The 16683-nt window shown below is 55.2% G+C and overlaps 1 protein-coding gene across 1 annotated transcript; it reads left to right on the forward strand.

Moving 5' to 3' along the window:
* Positions 1–711: 711 nt before the first annotated feature.
* On the forward strand, positions 712–4308 carry MISP (mitotic spindle positioning). Its single transcript, XM_031662722.1, is given in 9 exon segments — positions 712–1496; positions 1499–1558; positions 1561–2113; positions 2115–2333; positions 2335–2414; positions 2417–2523; positions 2525–2579; positions 2582–3007; positions 4172–4308. Coding segments are annotated over 9 exon segments (1848 nt in total). The 5' UTR covers positions 712–1285.
* The last annotated feature ends 12375 nt before the right edge of the window (positions 4309–16683 follow it).

A 16683-nucleotide genomic window follows, 5' to 3' on the forward strand; every position in this document is an offset into this window, starting at 1 on the left:
AGCGTGGTGGCGGACGCCTGTAATCCCTAAGTACTAGGAGGTTGGAGGTGAAGGAGACTCACTTGAACTAGGGAGGTGGAGCTTGCAGTGAGCCGAGATCACGCCACTGCACTCCAGCCTGGCAACAAGAGCGAAACTCGGTCTCTAAATAAAATAATAAATAAAAATTTTAAAAGGCTGGGCGCGATGGCTCATGCCTGTAATCCCAATACTTTAGGAGGCCGAGGCAGGCGGATCACAAGGTCAGGAGTTCAAGACCAGCCTGGTCAACATGGTGAAACCCCATCTCTACTAAAAATACAAAAAAATTAGCTGGGTGTGGTGGCGGGTGCCTTTAGTCCCAGCTACTTGGGAGGCTGAGGCAGGAGAATCACTTGAACCCAGAAGGTGGAGGTTGCAGTGAGCCGGGATGGCACCACTGCACTCCAGCCTGGGTGACAGAGGGAGACTCCTTCTCAAAAAAAAAAAAAAAACAAAAAACTCAAGGCTGAGCTGGACTCCACATGGCAGGGGTGTGTGTCTGGGAGATAAGGTGGGCAGGGCACCCTGATTTTATTGGGCTGCAAATGTTAGATACATATAATGCGAGTTGTTGGGGTAGTAACAGGGCGTTCAGAGATTCAGGTACGGTCGGAATCAGGGAGCTTAAAAGTTTTCAGGATGCTTTAGAGCCTGTTGGGCTTGCTCCTGCCAAAAGCAGACTCATGGGGGGCACTTCTGCCCCCAGCAATTCACGGTCTCATCCCATCAGCCTAACAAGACCAGCGGGAAGACGGTCCCATCTTCCACATTAAGTGTAAAGTCCCAGGGTCTCATGTCATTGGCTAGACTGGGTCACATGCTCATCTCTGAACCAATTACAGAGGCCAGAGGGTGAAATGCGCTCACTGGCTGGACCAGGTGACTTACCCATCTTGGAACCAATCACAGAGGCCAGAGGGTGGGCTGCTCTGATTGGTCAGGAGGAGTCATTTATCCATCTTTAAACCAATCACAGAGGCCAGAAGGTGGGATGCTCTGATTGGCCAGGCTGGGTTACTTCCCCATCCCTGAGCAAATCACAGAGGTTAGAGAATGGACGGCTGCGACTGGCTGGACTGTGTCACCCACCCCTGAACCAATCACAAAGGCCATTTGATGGACACTTTGCCCTTTGGGGGACTGGAAACTGTTCCTCTCCCCAGGTGCTCTGACTTGATGGCCATCATTTCCTTCTCCTCCCTCAGTGAGCCCAGAGGTCTCCAGCCCACGGGAGGAAGGTAGAGGCCAAGACTCCCTGGAGAAGATGGACCGTGTGACCAGATACCCCATCCTGGGCATCCCGCAGACACACCGTGCCACCGGCCTGGTGCTGGATGGAGACACCAGCTACACATACCATCTGGTGTGCACAGGCCCCGAGGCCAGCAGCTGGGGCCAGGATGAGTCGCAGACATGGTCCACTGACCACAAGGCCCAGCAGGGCTACGGGGAGGCTGGGGTGTCCTACAGCCAGCATGTCACCCTGGCCAGCCGTCCCCACGGGGACTCCACTGTTTGTGGGATGCCCACTCAGGACGCTAACACGGACCTCACCGGAGGACGAGGAGGACGAGGAGATGAAGATGTACCACCTGGATGCTGGGGACACCGTCCCCAGGAGGCCACGCGACCTGGAGCGGGAGCGCTGGGCCGTCATCCAGGGCCAGGCAGTCAGGAAGAGTGGCACCGTGGCCAAGCTCCAGGGCGCCCCTGACCACAGAGACCCCAGGACCCCCGGCCCACCTCGGTCCACGCCCCTGGAGGAGAACGCAGTTGACAGGGAGCAGATTGACTTCCTGGCAGCGAGACAGCAGTTCCTAAGTCTGGAGCAGGCGAACAAGGAGGTCCCTCATAGCTCCCCGGCCAGGGGGGCCCCCACAGGGAGATCCCCAGGGGTCAGCCAGGCCCCCAAGGCCTTCGACAAGCCCCACCTGGCCAACGGGCATGTAGTCCCCATCAAGCCCCAGGTGAAGGGGGCCGTCAGGGAAGAGAACAAGGTGCGTGCCGTGCCCACCTGGGCCAGTGTCCAAGTTGTGGATGACCCTGGCTCCCTGGCCCCAGTGGAGTCCCCGAGACCCCAAGGGGAGACTTCATCGAAAGGAGATCCGACTGGCTCAGGAGCGTGAGGCAGACCTGCGAGAGCAGAGGGGGCTTCGGCGGGGAACCGACCACCAGGAGCTGGTGGAAATCCCAGCCAGGCCACTGCTGACCAAGGTGAGCCTGATCACAACCCCACGGCGGGAGAGAGGGCGCCCGTCCCTCTACGTGCAGCGGGACATGGTACAGGAGACATAGCGAGTAGCGGCCCACCGCGGAGGGCCTGCAGGTGGGCCGGGCGTCCACACCCGACTGGGTCTCGGAGGATCCCCAGCCCGGACTCCGGAGAGCCCTCAGCTCGACTCCATCCTCAGTCCGGCCCCAGATGCCCGTGCGGCTGACCCAGGTCCAGAAGTGAGGAAGGTAAACCGTATCCCACCTGATGCCTACCAGCCCTACCTGAGCCCCCGGGACCCCCCAGCTAGAATTATCGGCCTTCGGAGCATTCGGCAAGCCCAGCAGCTCACCGTGAGGCCAAGTGCCAGGCCACCAAAGGCCACGATGTCCCCGAGGCACCTCTCAGAATCCTCCGGAAAACCCCTGAGCACAAAGCAGGAGCCATCGAAGCCTCCTCGGGGATCCCTGCAAGCCAACAGGGGTGTCGTGAGGTGGGAGTACTTCCGCCTGCGTCCTCTGCGGTTCAGGGCCCCAGACGAACCCCAGCAGGCCCAAGTTCCCCGTGGCTGGGGCCGAGAGGTGGCCGGGGCCCCGGCCTTGAGGCTGCAGAAGTCCCAGTCATCTGACCTGCTGGAAAGGGAGAGGGAGAGTGTCCTGCGCCGCGAGCGAGAGGTGGCAGAGGAGCGGAGGAATGCTCTCTTCCCAGAGGTGTTCTCCCCAACGCCAGATGAGAACTGTGACCAGGACTCCAGGAGCTCCTCCCAGGCATCTGGTGAGAAGGGGCTCCAGGGACTGGCTGCTTGGATCAGGGCGGCAGAGGCTGAGCAGGGAGGTGGGAGGTGGAGCTTGAGGCTGGGTTGTGCTGGCTAGTTGGGGAGACAACGCCTCCTAACTGTTCATCCCCTCGGTCTGCTGGTTTGTCTGTCTGTCTATTAAAAAATGGTGATTTTAAGGGCGCGGTGGCTCAAGCCTGTAATCCCAGCACTTTGGGGAGGCTTGTGACGCATGGATCGCGAGGTCAGGAGATCGAGACCTCATCCTGGCTAACACGGGTGAAACCCCTGTCTCTACTAAAAATACAAAAAACTAGCCGGGCAAGCTGGCTGGCTCGTAGTCCCAGCTACCGAGGCTGAGGCAGGAGAATGGCGTGGAACTCCAGGGAGGCATGGAGGTTGCAGTGAGCTGAGATCGCACTCCACTACTCCAGCCTGGGCTGCAGGAGCCGGTGATTCCGCCTCAAAAAAAAAAAAAAAAAAATGTAGATTTTGGAGAGAAGTGTCAACTTTACCTTAGGGCTTTTGCTTTATGGATTTGGATGCCTTGTTGTTAGGTGCATAAATGTTCATGTATGTTTTGTGGTTTGCTTTTAGAGCCTTTTGTTTTTCGGATGGAGTCTCTACTCGCCTTCCAGGCTGGAGTGCAGCATGATCTCAGCTAACTGCAACCTCCGCCTCCTGGGTTCAAGTGATTCTCCTGCCTCAGCCTCCCTAGTAGCTGATAACAGGCATGCGCCACCATGCCTGGCTAGATTTTGTATTTTTAGTAGAGACGGGGTTTCACCGTGTTGGCCAGTCTGGTCTCGAACTCCTGACCTCAGACAATCCACCTTGCCTTGGCCTCCCAAAGTGCTGGGATTACAAACGTGAGCCACCACACCTGGCCTGTTCATATATGTTTATCCTCTTGGACAATGGCACCTTTTTGTCAATATGAAATATTCCTTGTGTCACTTTTAATGTTTTTCACCTTGCATGTCCGCACATCTGTGCATCCAATTTCTCCTGACTGGCTACTTTGGTCAATCTGTCAGTTTCCCAGCTAGTCATCTGCTCTGTCTGTCCATACACCTGTCTCCTTAGCTGCTGGCTAGCGACTCTGTCTCCCGAGCAGAGGTCTGACAAATGTTCTTGTGTTTTGCCCTCCCTGCCCCCCACAGGCATCACAGGCAGTTACTCCGTGTCCGAGTCTCCCTTCTTCAGCCCCATCCACCTGCACTCAAGCTTCAAGGGACAATGGAAGATTCAGTGGATCTGTGCTTCTCCCGGCAGAGAAAGGCTGAGCAGGCAGCCCTGAACCCGTTTCTGCAGAGGCCAGGCTGAGATCAGACAGCCCCTATTAGGGCCACAGGAGGTTCGAGCAGGACTCAAGCCTGACCTGGGTTCAAGCACTGTCTCCCTTACTGCCCCCACCCCTGGCCGTGCCTCAGTCTCCTGCAGATGTCAGGTAAAAGATGATAAACTGGGTGCTCCTATCTCTGGGCTTTTGCTTGGAGAGGCCATATAAGCTGGGGTCTTTGTCCCCATCAGGAGGTCATCTCTGGCACCAAAGACCCCAAGGGGACCCAACTCTGCTTGGAGGAGAGGACACTCACCTGTCATCACCAGCATTAGTTTCCATTATGAGACGGAGTCTCAGCTTGTCACTGGCCAGAGGCAGTGGCCGATCTCAGCTCACTGCAAGCTCCGCTTCCTGTCTCGGCCATTCTCCTGCCTCAGCCTCCCCGAAAGTAGCTGACTACAGGCTCGCCACCACGCCTCCTGCCTATTTTTTTTGTATTTTTAGTAGAGACGGGTTTCACCGTTAACCAGGATGGTCTCGACCTCCTGACCTCAAGTGATCCCGCCTGCCTCCCAAATAGCTCTCATTTTTTAAAAAAATTTTGAGATGGAGTCTCACTCTGTTGCCCAGGCTGGAGTGCAGTGGTGCGACTAGCTCTCACTGCAGCCCGCCTCAGGTTGGGTGCTGGATTCTGCCTCGCCTCCTAGCAGCTGGGATTACAGGCATCCACACCACGCTTGGCTAATTTTTTTTTTGTATTTAGTAGAGATGTGGTTTCACCATGTTAGCCAGGTTGGTCTCGAACTCCTGACCTCAAATGGCCTGCCCACTTGGGCCTCCCAAGGTGCTGGGATTACAGGCGTGAGCCACTGCACCTGGCCACAGATATTTAGTTCTAAGAAAGAGAGAGAGGTGTCAGGGCACAGTGGGCTCTCTCACACCTGTAATCCCAGCACCTTTGGAGGTCAGAAGGATGGATCATGAGGTCAGGAGATCGAGACCATCCTGGCTGGACATGGTGAACCCCGCCTCTCTACTAAAATACAAAAACTAGCCGGGAAGCAGGGTGGCAGGCTTCTGTAGTCCCAGCTACTCGGGAGGCTGAGGCAGGAAAATAGTGTGAACCTGGGAGGCTGAGCTATGTGCACTGATGGTTACTGCACCTGCCTGGGTGACAGTGAGACTCTGTCTCGAAAAAAAAAGAAAATATTCCTCACATCACTTTTAATGACATGAGGAATATTTAATGCGCTATGAGGAATACGCGGCTTTTTTTTTGAGATGGAGTCTCACTTGTCACCCAGGCTGGAGTGCAGTGGTGGGATCTCGGCTCACTGCAAGCTCTACATCCCGGTCTGCTTTTATCCTCCTCGTCCCCCATGAAGCTGGGAATACAGGCTACCGCCACCACCCAAGCAAAGAGAGGCTACTAGGAGGCTCCAACTGAAGCAGGGAAGCTGCAGTGAGACAAGATGGTGCCACTGCATTCCAGGCTGGGTGACAGAGCAAGACCTGTGACCCCTAAATAAATAAATAAATAAATAAATAAATAAATAAATAAAATCATGAATGTTGGACAAAGGCTGCACTGAGGGGAACAAGGGGATGGCTGTGAGTCTGGGTGATCGTGGGACACGGTTGAGAACACTGAGGGCAGGGCATGCCTTCCACTCTTCTGCACATGGTGACGGAGAGGCTGTGGGAGCTCTGGTGGACCCCTGCATGGGGCAGGGGCAGAAAGGCCGGGCTGACTTGTGTTCTTTCCTGTGTACGCTGGCATCGACCCCTCGACGGGTATTAACTCGAGGTGAGTATGTTCTGGGCACCTAAGACTCCAAGTCTTTCCCCACATGTGTGACCTTGCACGCAGAGGTCAATGGAAGCCCCTTCCTCCAGGTGTGGGGATCGTATTGGGTGTGTTCTCAATTGGTAGTGTCTGCTCGAGGTGGATTTTGCTGTGATCTGCTTGTGATGTCTGCCATGGGCATGGATTAGGAGAAGAGGGTTTACACGCCACCTCTCCACCACGTGGTGAAGGTTTGTGAGGTTAGACTCCAAACGAAGGCAATTTTTGGGGGTGGAGGGATCTGAGTCTTGCTGTGTCATTCAGGCTGGACTGCAGTGGCGTGAGCTCAACTCACTGCAACCTCTGCCTCTCAGGTTCGAGCAATTCTCCTGCCTCAGCCTCCCAAGTAGCTGGGACTATAGGCACCTGCCACCAGAGACAGGGTTTCACCATGTTGGCCAGGATGGTCTTGAACTCCTGACCTCAGGTGATTCTCCCGCCTCCACCTCCCAGAGTGCTGGGATTACAGGAGGAGCCACCTGGGCCAGCACTTTCTATGGGAGAGCTTGCATCTGAGACTGTTCAAGCCGAGCCCCCAGTCGGTTTATGGCACATGTGTGTGGCCCTTCTTTTTTTTCTTTTCCTTTACATTTTTAAATTTTTATTTATTTATTTATTTACTTATTTTGAGACAGGCTGTCACTCTATCACCCAGGCTGGAGTGTGCTGGGAGGATGTGATCCCACCACTGCAGCTTTGACCTCCTGGCTCGAAAGCAACCTCCCACCTCAGCCTCCCAAGTAGGGTCATAGGAATGTGCCACCACACCCAGATAGTTTATTTTTAATTTTTTTGTACAGACAGAGTCTCACTTCAGGGAGTTGTGCCCAGGCTGGTCTCGACCTCAGAGCCCAAGGGATCCTCCCACCTCAGCCCACCAAATTTCTGGGATTATAGGCATGAGCCACCATACCCGACCCCTTTTTGAGCTGAATCCAAAATGCCAAATTCACTGGCCAGGGCGAGTGGCTCACGCCTGTAATCCTGCAGCACTTTGGGAGGCTGGAGGTGGGCGGATCACGCAGGGCGGGAGATTGAGACCATCCTGGCTGCTAACATGGTGAAACCCCGGCCTCTACTAAAATACAAAAAATTAGCCGGCTTAGGTGGCGGTGCCTCTGTAGTCCCAGCTACTTGGGAGGCTGAGAGGCAGGAGAATGGTGTGAACCTGGGAGGTGGAGCTTTGCAGTGATGGAGATCGCACCATACTGCGGAGTAGAGTGAGACCTTGTCTCAAAAACAAAAATGTCAAATACAGACACTTTTCCTGCGCTGGATGTCAGCATGAGTTAGCATATTCTTTGGTCATATTACTAGGAGTAGAGGGTCTGAAACAGAGGAGGGGATCCTACTTTACCCCTGTTCTAAGCCTCTCTAATGAATTGGCAGTTGGAGGAGATGTCTTGGGGGTGTGGCTAGGACCTGGGTCGGGGGAATTCATGCCTCTCTTTTGCAGGTCCTGGAAGCCATACGGGTGACCCGACACAAGAACGCCATGGCAGAGCTGGGAACTCCAAGATTCACGCCCCAGTGAGGAGGATGACTGAGCTTCCCCGGATGGGCCCACCCCTGCCCTGCCCTCCTGGACCTCTTTGTGGAACTGCCAAGACCATCGCCAAGGCCCCACCCTAGGAAATGGGTCCTAGATCCAGGATCCAAGAGCCACAGCTCATCTGCCAACAATCCCGCCACGGGCGCATTTGGGACTGGAGGGTTTTTCGTTTCCGTGTCTATCTTCCTTTAGAAATGTTTCTGCCTTTGGGGTCTAACGCTTTTGGGGATGAAATGGTACCCCTGCCGATTCTTTCTGCTTCTAAGACTTTGCCAAATGCTCTGGGTCTAAGAAAGAAGGAGACCCACTCCTCCACTTTCAGGCGTAATTTGTTTCTGCTGGTCTGAGGGCGGAGGGACCGGTCAAAGAGGGAGGCACAGATCGCAGCACCTTGAGCAGCTGTGGGTCTGAGGGAGGAGACCTGCCCCTTTCCAACCCTGGGAAACCATCCAGTCTGAGGGAGGAGGCCAAACTTCCAGTGCTGGGGGCCCCTGTGCAGCAGCCCTCAAACCCTTCACCTTGGTGTACCCAGTCACACCTGGCGGGCACAGAGCTCTGACATCGATGGGATCCCATGAGGATGGTCCCCGACACCTGGGAGAAAAAAAGGCCCAATTTAGGGGCTGGAGGGGGGTCTTCGTCCCACACCCCCAAAATGCCATGAAATAAACCTGGAGTGAGCTGCCTGCCTCGGCCCCTGCCTGGTGTGGGACAGGCTCTGGGCCTCATTTCTGTCTGTTCTTTTGCACTTTCTTGGCTTAATATTAGGTTCCACCCGGCTAGGCCGTGAGCCTGTGAGGTTGTCAGGTTCCCATGGGGGTTCCCAGCGTCCGCATGCAGTAGGTGCTTAGCTGATGCTTGTTCGGTGACTGACAGTTGATCATGGAGAGGCACCGTTAGCAACAGCGGGCCCAGGGCCCAACTCTCCCTAGCCTAACTCCTCCAGCCCCGTCTCGACAGGTCCCTAGCAGTACCCAGGGTGCTTATTAAGCGTTTGCTGAATCCCTCACTGCTCTGGTCTCAGAGGAGGCTGGAGGATCATTCATTTGGCTCTGCATGTATACCAGGCTCACATCTAGGGAAGCCGGATCCTACTGGTCAGAGGCGTGGGCACTGGACCCGAGTCCTGGCTCTGCTGCCTGCTGTGTGGACTTGGGTGGGGGGGTCCTCTCACTGGCCCATGCCTCAGTTTCCCTCTGACACACAGGGTAAGGAAAGGACCAGGCTCCTGGGCAGTAGGAGGAGGAATTTATGTAAAGCTCTCAGCCCATGGGGACCATTGACGTTGGATTCGGTGCCTGATGGCAGGGGGGTGTCCTCAGGCACACCCCAAAGCAGGCCTCGGCCCCCAGGCTCCCCCAACCCTGCTGGGAGCAGCAGGTGTTAATTACACCCAGGCCAGCGGCCCCTCCTTGGCTGCTCAGTGCCCGCCGCACTGCCTCAGGGAAAACCGCGCAGTGACTATTTTAAGAATCCATCTTTAAGGCGGCCCACGTGGGGCCCAGGCAGGCAGACGTGGAACCGAAATAGCTGGGCACTGGGGGCTGTGGGGGCCCTGGGGAGGCTCGGAAAGGGGGCAGAGGGGCTACGGGCTCCAAAGGGAGCAGTGAGACTGAGGGAGGAGGGAGATCCCCTGTCTTCAGGGAGACCCCAGTCTGATGGAGGAGGCCTCTGCCCTCAGGGAGACCCCAGTCTGATGGAGGAGGCATCTGCCCACAGAGAGGCCACAGTCTGATGGAGGAGCTTGCCTCGAGACTCCCCAGTTCATGGACAAGGCATCTGCCCTCAGGGAGACTCCAGTCTGATGGAGGAGGCATCTGCCCATAGAGAGGCCACAGTCTGATGGAGGAGGCAGGTTATGTGTCCATAGAGGGAGCCTCGGTGCCCACAGTTGGTGACTTCTTTCATGTCAGGGCAATTCTATTCCAGCCCCCAAAACTGAATGTGGGGCCTGCAGAAAGGGAGGCCCTCACGCACAGCCTTGGGTGAGTCCCATCAGTTTCTCCATCGTCTACCAGCCCATCTTCCCCCGATGCCCCATGATATGTCCCTCTGTCCCTGTGCTCTGAGGATGTGTGAGCCTCTGTACACTGGTCACTGTAACAAATCACCCACTTAATGACTTAAAACAGCAGACAGGGCCGGGCGCGGTGGCTCACGCCTGTAAACCCAACACTTTGGGAGGCCGAGGAGGGCGAATCACCTGAGCTCTACTAAAACTACAAAAAGTTAGCTGGGCGCAGTGGCACATGCCTGTAATCCCAGCTACTTGGGAGGCTGAGGCAGGAGAATCACTTGAACTGGGGAGGCGGAGGTTGCAGTGAGCCAAGATCGTGCCACTGCACTCCAGCCTGAGCAACAGGAACGAAACTCCATCTCATAGACAAAACCAAAGGCCAGGTCCAGTGGCTCACACCTGAATCCCAGCATTCTGGGAGGCCGAGTCAGGTGGCTCCTCTGAGGTCAGGAGTTCAAGATCAGCCTGGCCAACATGGCCAAACCCCATCTCTACTAAAAACACAAAAATTAGCTGGGCGTGGTGGTGCACACCTGTAATCCCAGCTACTCGGGAGGCTGAGGCAGGAGAATTGCTCCAACCCGGGAGGCGGAGGTTGCCGTGAGCCGAGATGGTGCCACTGTACTCCAGTCTGTGTGACAGAGTGAGACTCTGTCCTGAAAAAAAAAAAAAGCAATCTCTTTCCGTCTCTCTCAGGCTCACCTTCCTGCCTCCTCTCGTGAGGACCCTGTGAGGACACTGGGCCTCCAGGTCACCCAGGATGCTCTCCCGTCTCAGGGTCACTCAGTCCCAGCTGCAGGTGCTTCTGCTGTGAGAGGCAACACTGCCACAGGTCCCAGGGATTAGGACAGAGATGTCTTTGGGGCCGTTGTTCTGCCCACCACAGAAGATCTGACATCCCCCTTCTCCGTGACCCTTCAGTCACCTCTGCTCAGGTCCAAACAGGACTGTTGCACAGGTTGTGCCCTGCACAAGCCCCCTGCCGAGACCAAAGGGCAAGGCTCTGCGCGCGGCCGGGGTCCCCGTCTCCAATGTCCCTGGCCCTGGCTGTGGCCTATTGCCAGACACCGCATCACCAAGGTCTGCATTATTTGCATATAATCCCAGTTGGACACCTCAGCTCACCCTGCCCATCGTCCTGCGGCGAGATGGTCCCACAGCGGCCCCAGCTGTCAGGGGCTCGGCAGGATCTCCCCTGACCCTGTAACGCCTCTCGCTGTCCCCGGGTGCTGGGTTCGAGAAGAACCGCCTGCTTCGTTGCAGGAAGTGACATCCAGCCCCAAGTCTGGATCAGAGGCCGTGATCTACCCTCTAGACCCAACGCCAGGTCCCCAGCCCTTTCTCTCTCCTGTCTGTCTGTCTCTGGTGTTCAGGCTTCTCTCCAAGTCTGTCTCCCCTGTCTCTGTCCCTAATAAAAATACAAAAATTAGCCAGGCGTGGTGGCGGGCACCTGTAATCCCAGCTACTCCGGAGGCTGAGGCAGGAGAATCGCTTGAACCTCAGACACGGAGGTTGCAGTGAGCCGAGATTGCGCCACTGCACTCCAGCCTGGGCGACAGAGCAAGACTGTGTCTCAAATAAAAAAACAGATTTAGTTTAATTCCTGTAATGAGTCAGCCCCTTGGAAAATCAGACAGAATTCTGCCTGCTGAGCAGACACATTCCAGAAGGTATTCTGTGAGAGGTTAGATGAATTCCTAGTGAAATTCCCAGGGGCTGGAGAGCATGTCTGGAAGGCCCGGGGACCTGGGACGTCACAGCAATCACAGCAGGCCTGTGGGGCGGGTATAACTGTCTGCTGACGCTCACTGCTAGCAGGAGGGAGTTCATACTCTTTCCTGGTTTCCTCCCGGCTCAGTGTATCATGATATGCTGGGAAAGGGAGCGGAATTCTCTTTTCTGTTTGTTTTGGAGCATGAGTCTCGCCACTGTCGCCCAGGCTGGAGCGCAGTGGCGCAATCTCTGCTCACTGCAACCTCCGTCTCCTGGGTTCGTGCCATTCTCCTGCCTCAACCTCCGGAGTAGCTGGGATTACAGGCACCCGCCACCACGTCCGGCTGATTTTTGTACTTTTGGTAGAGACGGGGTTTCCCCATGTTGAGCAGGATGGTCTGGAACTCCAGACCTCAGATGATCCACCCGCCTCAGGCTCCCAAAGTGCTGGGGTTACAGGCGTGAGTCACCGCACCTGGCCTCAACTCCATTTTAATTAACCCTGCAGGGGCCGGGCATGGTAGCTCACACCTGTAATCCCGGCATTTTGGGAGGCTGAGGCAGGAGGTGGATCACCTGAGGCTCAGAGTTCGACCAGCCTTCATCAACATGGTGAAATCCTGTCTCTAGTAAATACAAAATTAGCCGGGCGCTGTGGCGGCTGTAATCCCAGACACTCAGGAGGCGGAGGCAGGAGAATCGCTTGAACTCAGGAGGTGGAGGCTATAATGAGCTGAGATCGCACCATTGCACTCCAGGCTGGGCAACAAGAGCCAGATTCCACCTCAAAAAATAAGAATAAATAAATAAATATGTAATAAAAAGACAAAAAATTAGCCAGGCTTGGTAGCGTGTGCCTAGTCCCAGCTACTGAGGAGGCTGAGAATCGTTTGAACCCGGGAGACAGAGGTTGCAGCGAGCTGAGATTGTGCCACTACACTCCAGCCTGGGCAACAGAGCAAGACTTGGTCTCACAAAAAAAAAAAAAAAAAAAAAAAAAAAAGAAAGAAAGAAAGAAAGAGATTTAGGAGAGGACACAAGCAAATGCAACTCAGACTGACTTTGGCAAAATCAGGCTTTATGGGTTCCCATAACTGAAACATCAATGAAGGGCCAGCTTCAGGCTCAGCTGGTTCCAGGCGCCACACAGCATCCCCAGGTTCCTTCAGTGTTGGGAGCTCAGGCTCCAAGCCCAGGATGGAGTCCCAGCTCTGCCACTTGGCCCTGAGGGACCCTGGACAAGGCCTACCCCTCTCCCAGCCTCCGCGTCCTTATCTGTAAGTGAAGTCGTCACACTGACATCCCTGCCCTGGGGGACGTCATGAGGGTCACCGGACACCTGGCAAAAATCAGTGAGGAATAAGAATGAATGTTGGTTCTGGTTGTTGTTGACCGAGTAAATTAACAGCCACTTCCATGTGACGTTCTGGTGTGAGCTGGCGAGGAGCCAACGTACGCTGCCACCAGAGGGCGGCAAACGCCAAGGATGCAGCCGCAGCCCTCGCCCCGCCACGGAGAAAACATGCCTGCTGCTCTCAGGTCCTCATTCCTGTAACCGGATGGGGTTTGCTTCGTGCTCCTTGAAAGCCTGGACAGGGCCGGGTGCGGTGGCTCACGCCTGTAATCCCAGCACTTCGGGAGGCTGAGGCAGGCGGATCACCTGAGGTCAAGAGTTCAAGACCAGCCTGGTCAACATGGCAAAATCCCGTCTCTACTAAAAAAAAAATAATTACCCGGGTTGTGGTGGCGGTCACCTGTAATCCCAGCCATGAGGAAGCTGAGGCAGGAGAATCCCTTGAACCTGGGAGGTGGAGGTTGCAGTGAGCTGAGACCGTGCCACTGCACTCCAGCCTGGGCAACTGAGCGAGACTCCATTTTTAAAAAAAAATTATTTGTAGAGATGGGGTTCTCACCATGTTTCCCAGGCTGGGCTTGAATCTCCTCAGTGATTCTCCCCTGGCCATTCCTTCCCAAAGTGCTGGGATGATGGCGGAGCCCGCCATGCCCGCCCTGACCAACTTTTTGTTTTGTTTTTGTTTTTGTTTTTGAGACGGAGTCTTGCTTTGTTGTTCAGCTGGAGTGCAGTGGCACCATCTCGCTCACTGCAAGCCTCACTGGTTCACGCGACCTCCTGCCTCAGCCTCCTGAGAGTAGCTGGGGACTACAGGCGCCACCACGCCTCGCTAATTTTTTTGTATTTTAGTAGAGACGGGCCTTCACCGTATTAGCCAGGATGGTCTCATCTCTCCTGACCTCGCGGATCCGCCTCCTCGGGCCTCCCCAAAGTGCTGGGATTACAGGCGTGAGCCATCGCGCCTGGCCCTGACCAACTATTTAGATGTTGAAAATCGAGCCTGCAGGGCTGGGCATGGTGGCTCACGCCTGTCTTCCCAGCACTTTGGGAGGCTGAGATGGGCGGATCACGAGGTCAGGAGATCCAGATCATCCTGGCTTAACACAATGAAAGTCCCATCTCTACTACGAATACAAAAAATTAGCCGGGCATGGTGGCGGGCACCTGTGTTCCCAGCTACTCGGGAGGCTGAGGCAGGAGAATGGCATGAACCCGGGAGGCAGAGCTTGCAGTGAGCTGAGATCTGGCCACTGCACTCCAGCCTGGGAGACAGAGGAGACTCGTGATCAAAAAAAATAGAGATGGGCTCTGCCTCTGCCACCAGGATGGGAGGCAGTGCCGGATCATAGCTTACTGCAGCTTCAACTCAAGCTCTAGCGACGAGGGACAAACCTGCCCCCCGGCCTGACAGCCAGGTGCTCACACCAGCCCTGTTGATAACCGGAATCTATGGAAAGTTCTGGCTCCACCAAGCTGCTGTCCTGAATAAGTCATTGGCCGGATCAGTGATTCCACCCAGGGGGCATCTGCAAGGTACCACCTCATTCTTCCCGTGCCCCGGGCAGCCTCCCTAGGAAGTCAAAGCAGCCAGTCAGGCTGCAGAAACAGCCTGAGGGTTCCTCTGCGGCTAAACAATCCCACGGCAGGGTCTCTACCCAGAGAAAGGAAAACAGGTCCCTATGAGTGTTCGAGGCGGCCTGATTCATAATGAACAAAAGGAGAAGACAGGCCGGGCGCAGTGCCTCACGCCTGTGATCGCAGTACATTGGGAGGCCGAGGCGGGCGGATCACCTGGGATCAGGAGTTGGAGACCGGTCTGGCCAACATGGTCAAACCCCATCTCTACTAAAAAGACAAAAATTAGCTGGGCGTGGTGGCGGGCTCCTGTAATCCCAGCTACTCAGGAGGCTGAGGCAAGAGAATCCCTCGGACCTGGGAGGTGGACGTCGCAATGAGTTGAGATCGTACCACTGCACTCCAGCCTGAGAGACAGAGGGAGGCTCCATCTCAAAAATTAAAAAATACGGCCAGGCACGGTGGCTGACGCCTGTAATCCCAGCACTTTGGGAGGCTGAGGCGGACGAATCGCCTGGGGTCAGGAGTTCAAGACCAGCCTGGCCAACACGGTAAAACCCTGTCTCTAGTAAAAATACAAAAATTAGCCGGGTGTGGCCAGGGGCGGTGGCTCACGCCTGTAATCCCAGCACTTTGGGAGGCCGAGGCAGGCGGATCACGAGGTCAGGAGACGGAGACCATCCTGGCTAACACGGTGAAACCCCGTCTCGACTAAACAAAATACAAAAATTAGCCGGGCGTGGCGCCTGTGGTCCCAGCTACTCGGGAGGCTGAGGCAGGAGAATGGCGTGAACCTGGGAGGCGGAGCTTGCAGTGAGCCGAGATGGCACTGCTCACTCCAGCCTGGGCGACAGAGCAAGACTCTGTATAGTATATATACTATATACATATATATATTTATTTTTTTAAAGAATATGCATTTAGGGCACCTCCTCACTTTTCCTTGTAGCCCCAGATAACGTTCCATTGTCGATGTTTAGCTGCTCGCATGCTGAAGGATGCCTTGGTGACTTTCAGACTTCCAGACTTGTTCTGAATGGCAGAGCTGCAGGCCAGGCACGGTAGCTCGCACCTCTCATCCCAGCAGTTCAGGAGGCCAAGGTGGGACGGTTGCTTGAGGTCAGGAGATTGAGACCAGCTTGGGCAACACAGCAAGACCCCAATCTCTAAAAAAGAAAATACAAAAATTATTCAGGCGTGGTGGTACGTCCCAGCTGCCCAGGAGGCTGAGGTGGGAGGATCACTTGAGACCAGGAGGTCGAGGCTGCAGTGACCTATGACTACACCACTGCACCCCAGCCTGGGTGAGAGACCAAGACCTTGTCTCAAAAAAAAAAAAATGTTTATTTTGAGATGGAGTCTCACCCTTCACCCAGAGTAGAGTGCAACGGCGCGATCTCAGCTCACTGCAACCTCCGCCTTCCGGGTTCAAGCGATCCTCCTGCCTCAGCCTCCAGGGTATCTGGGATTATAGGCACTCAATAGGGCCCAGTTGCTTTGTATTTTTAGTAGAGCTGGGCTAATAGACTGGATCTGAACTCCTGATTCAGGTGATTCACCTGCCTCAGCTCTTCCTTCAGTGCTGGGATTACAGGCATGAGTCACTGTGCCCAGCCAAAAGAAAAAAAATTTTTAAATCGTGAAAATAGGCCGCATGTGGCTCAAGCCTGTGTAATCCCAGCACTTTGGGAGGCCGAGATGGGCGGATCACGCAGGTCAGGAGATCGAGACCATCCTGCTAACACGGTGAAACCCCCCGCCTCTACTAAAAAATACAAAAACTAGGCCGGGCGAGGTGGCAGCCTGTATTCCCAGCTGCTCGGGAGGCTGAGGCAGGAGAATGGCGAACTCGGGAAGGAGCTTGCAGTGAGCCGAGATCCGCCACTGCACTTCCAGCCTGGGCTGCAGAGCGACTACCAAAAAAAAAAAAAAAAAAAAAAAAAAATCGTAAAATAGAGGCTGGGTATGGTGGCTCAATGCCTGTAAATCCCAGCACTTTGGGAGGTCGAGGCCCAACACTTGGGGCATCTCCTGAGTTCAGGAGTTCGAGACCATCCTGGCCAACATGGCAAAACCCCCATCTTTGCTAAAAACACAAACATTAGCCGGGCATGGTGGCACATGCCTTTAGTTCCAGCTACTCGGGAGGCTGAGGCAGGAGAATCACTTGAACCCGGGAGGCTGGAGCCATGGTGAGCCGACATCACGCCATTGCACTCCAGCCTGGGCGATGAGCCGACACCAATCAAAACAAACAAACAAACAAACAAGGAAGCCACGGGGCGGCCACACACAGACCATCACCGACCTGCGGGAACATCTCTTCTCAGGGA

The sequence above is a fragment of the Papio anubis genome, unplaced genomic scaffold (genome assembly GCF_008728515.1).
Source record: "Papio anubis isolate 15944 unplaced genomic scaffold, Panubis1.0 scaffold911, whole genome shotgun sequence".
Taxonomy (NCBI): Eukaryota; Metazoa; Chordata; class Mammalia; order Primates; family Cercopithecidae; genus Papio; species Papio anubis.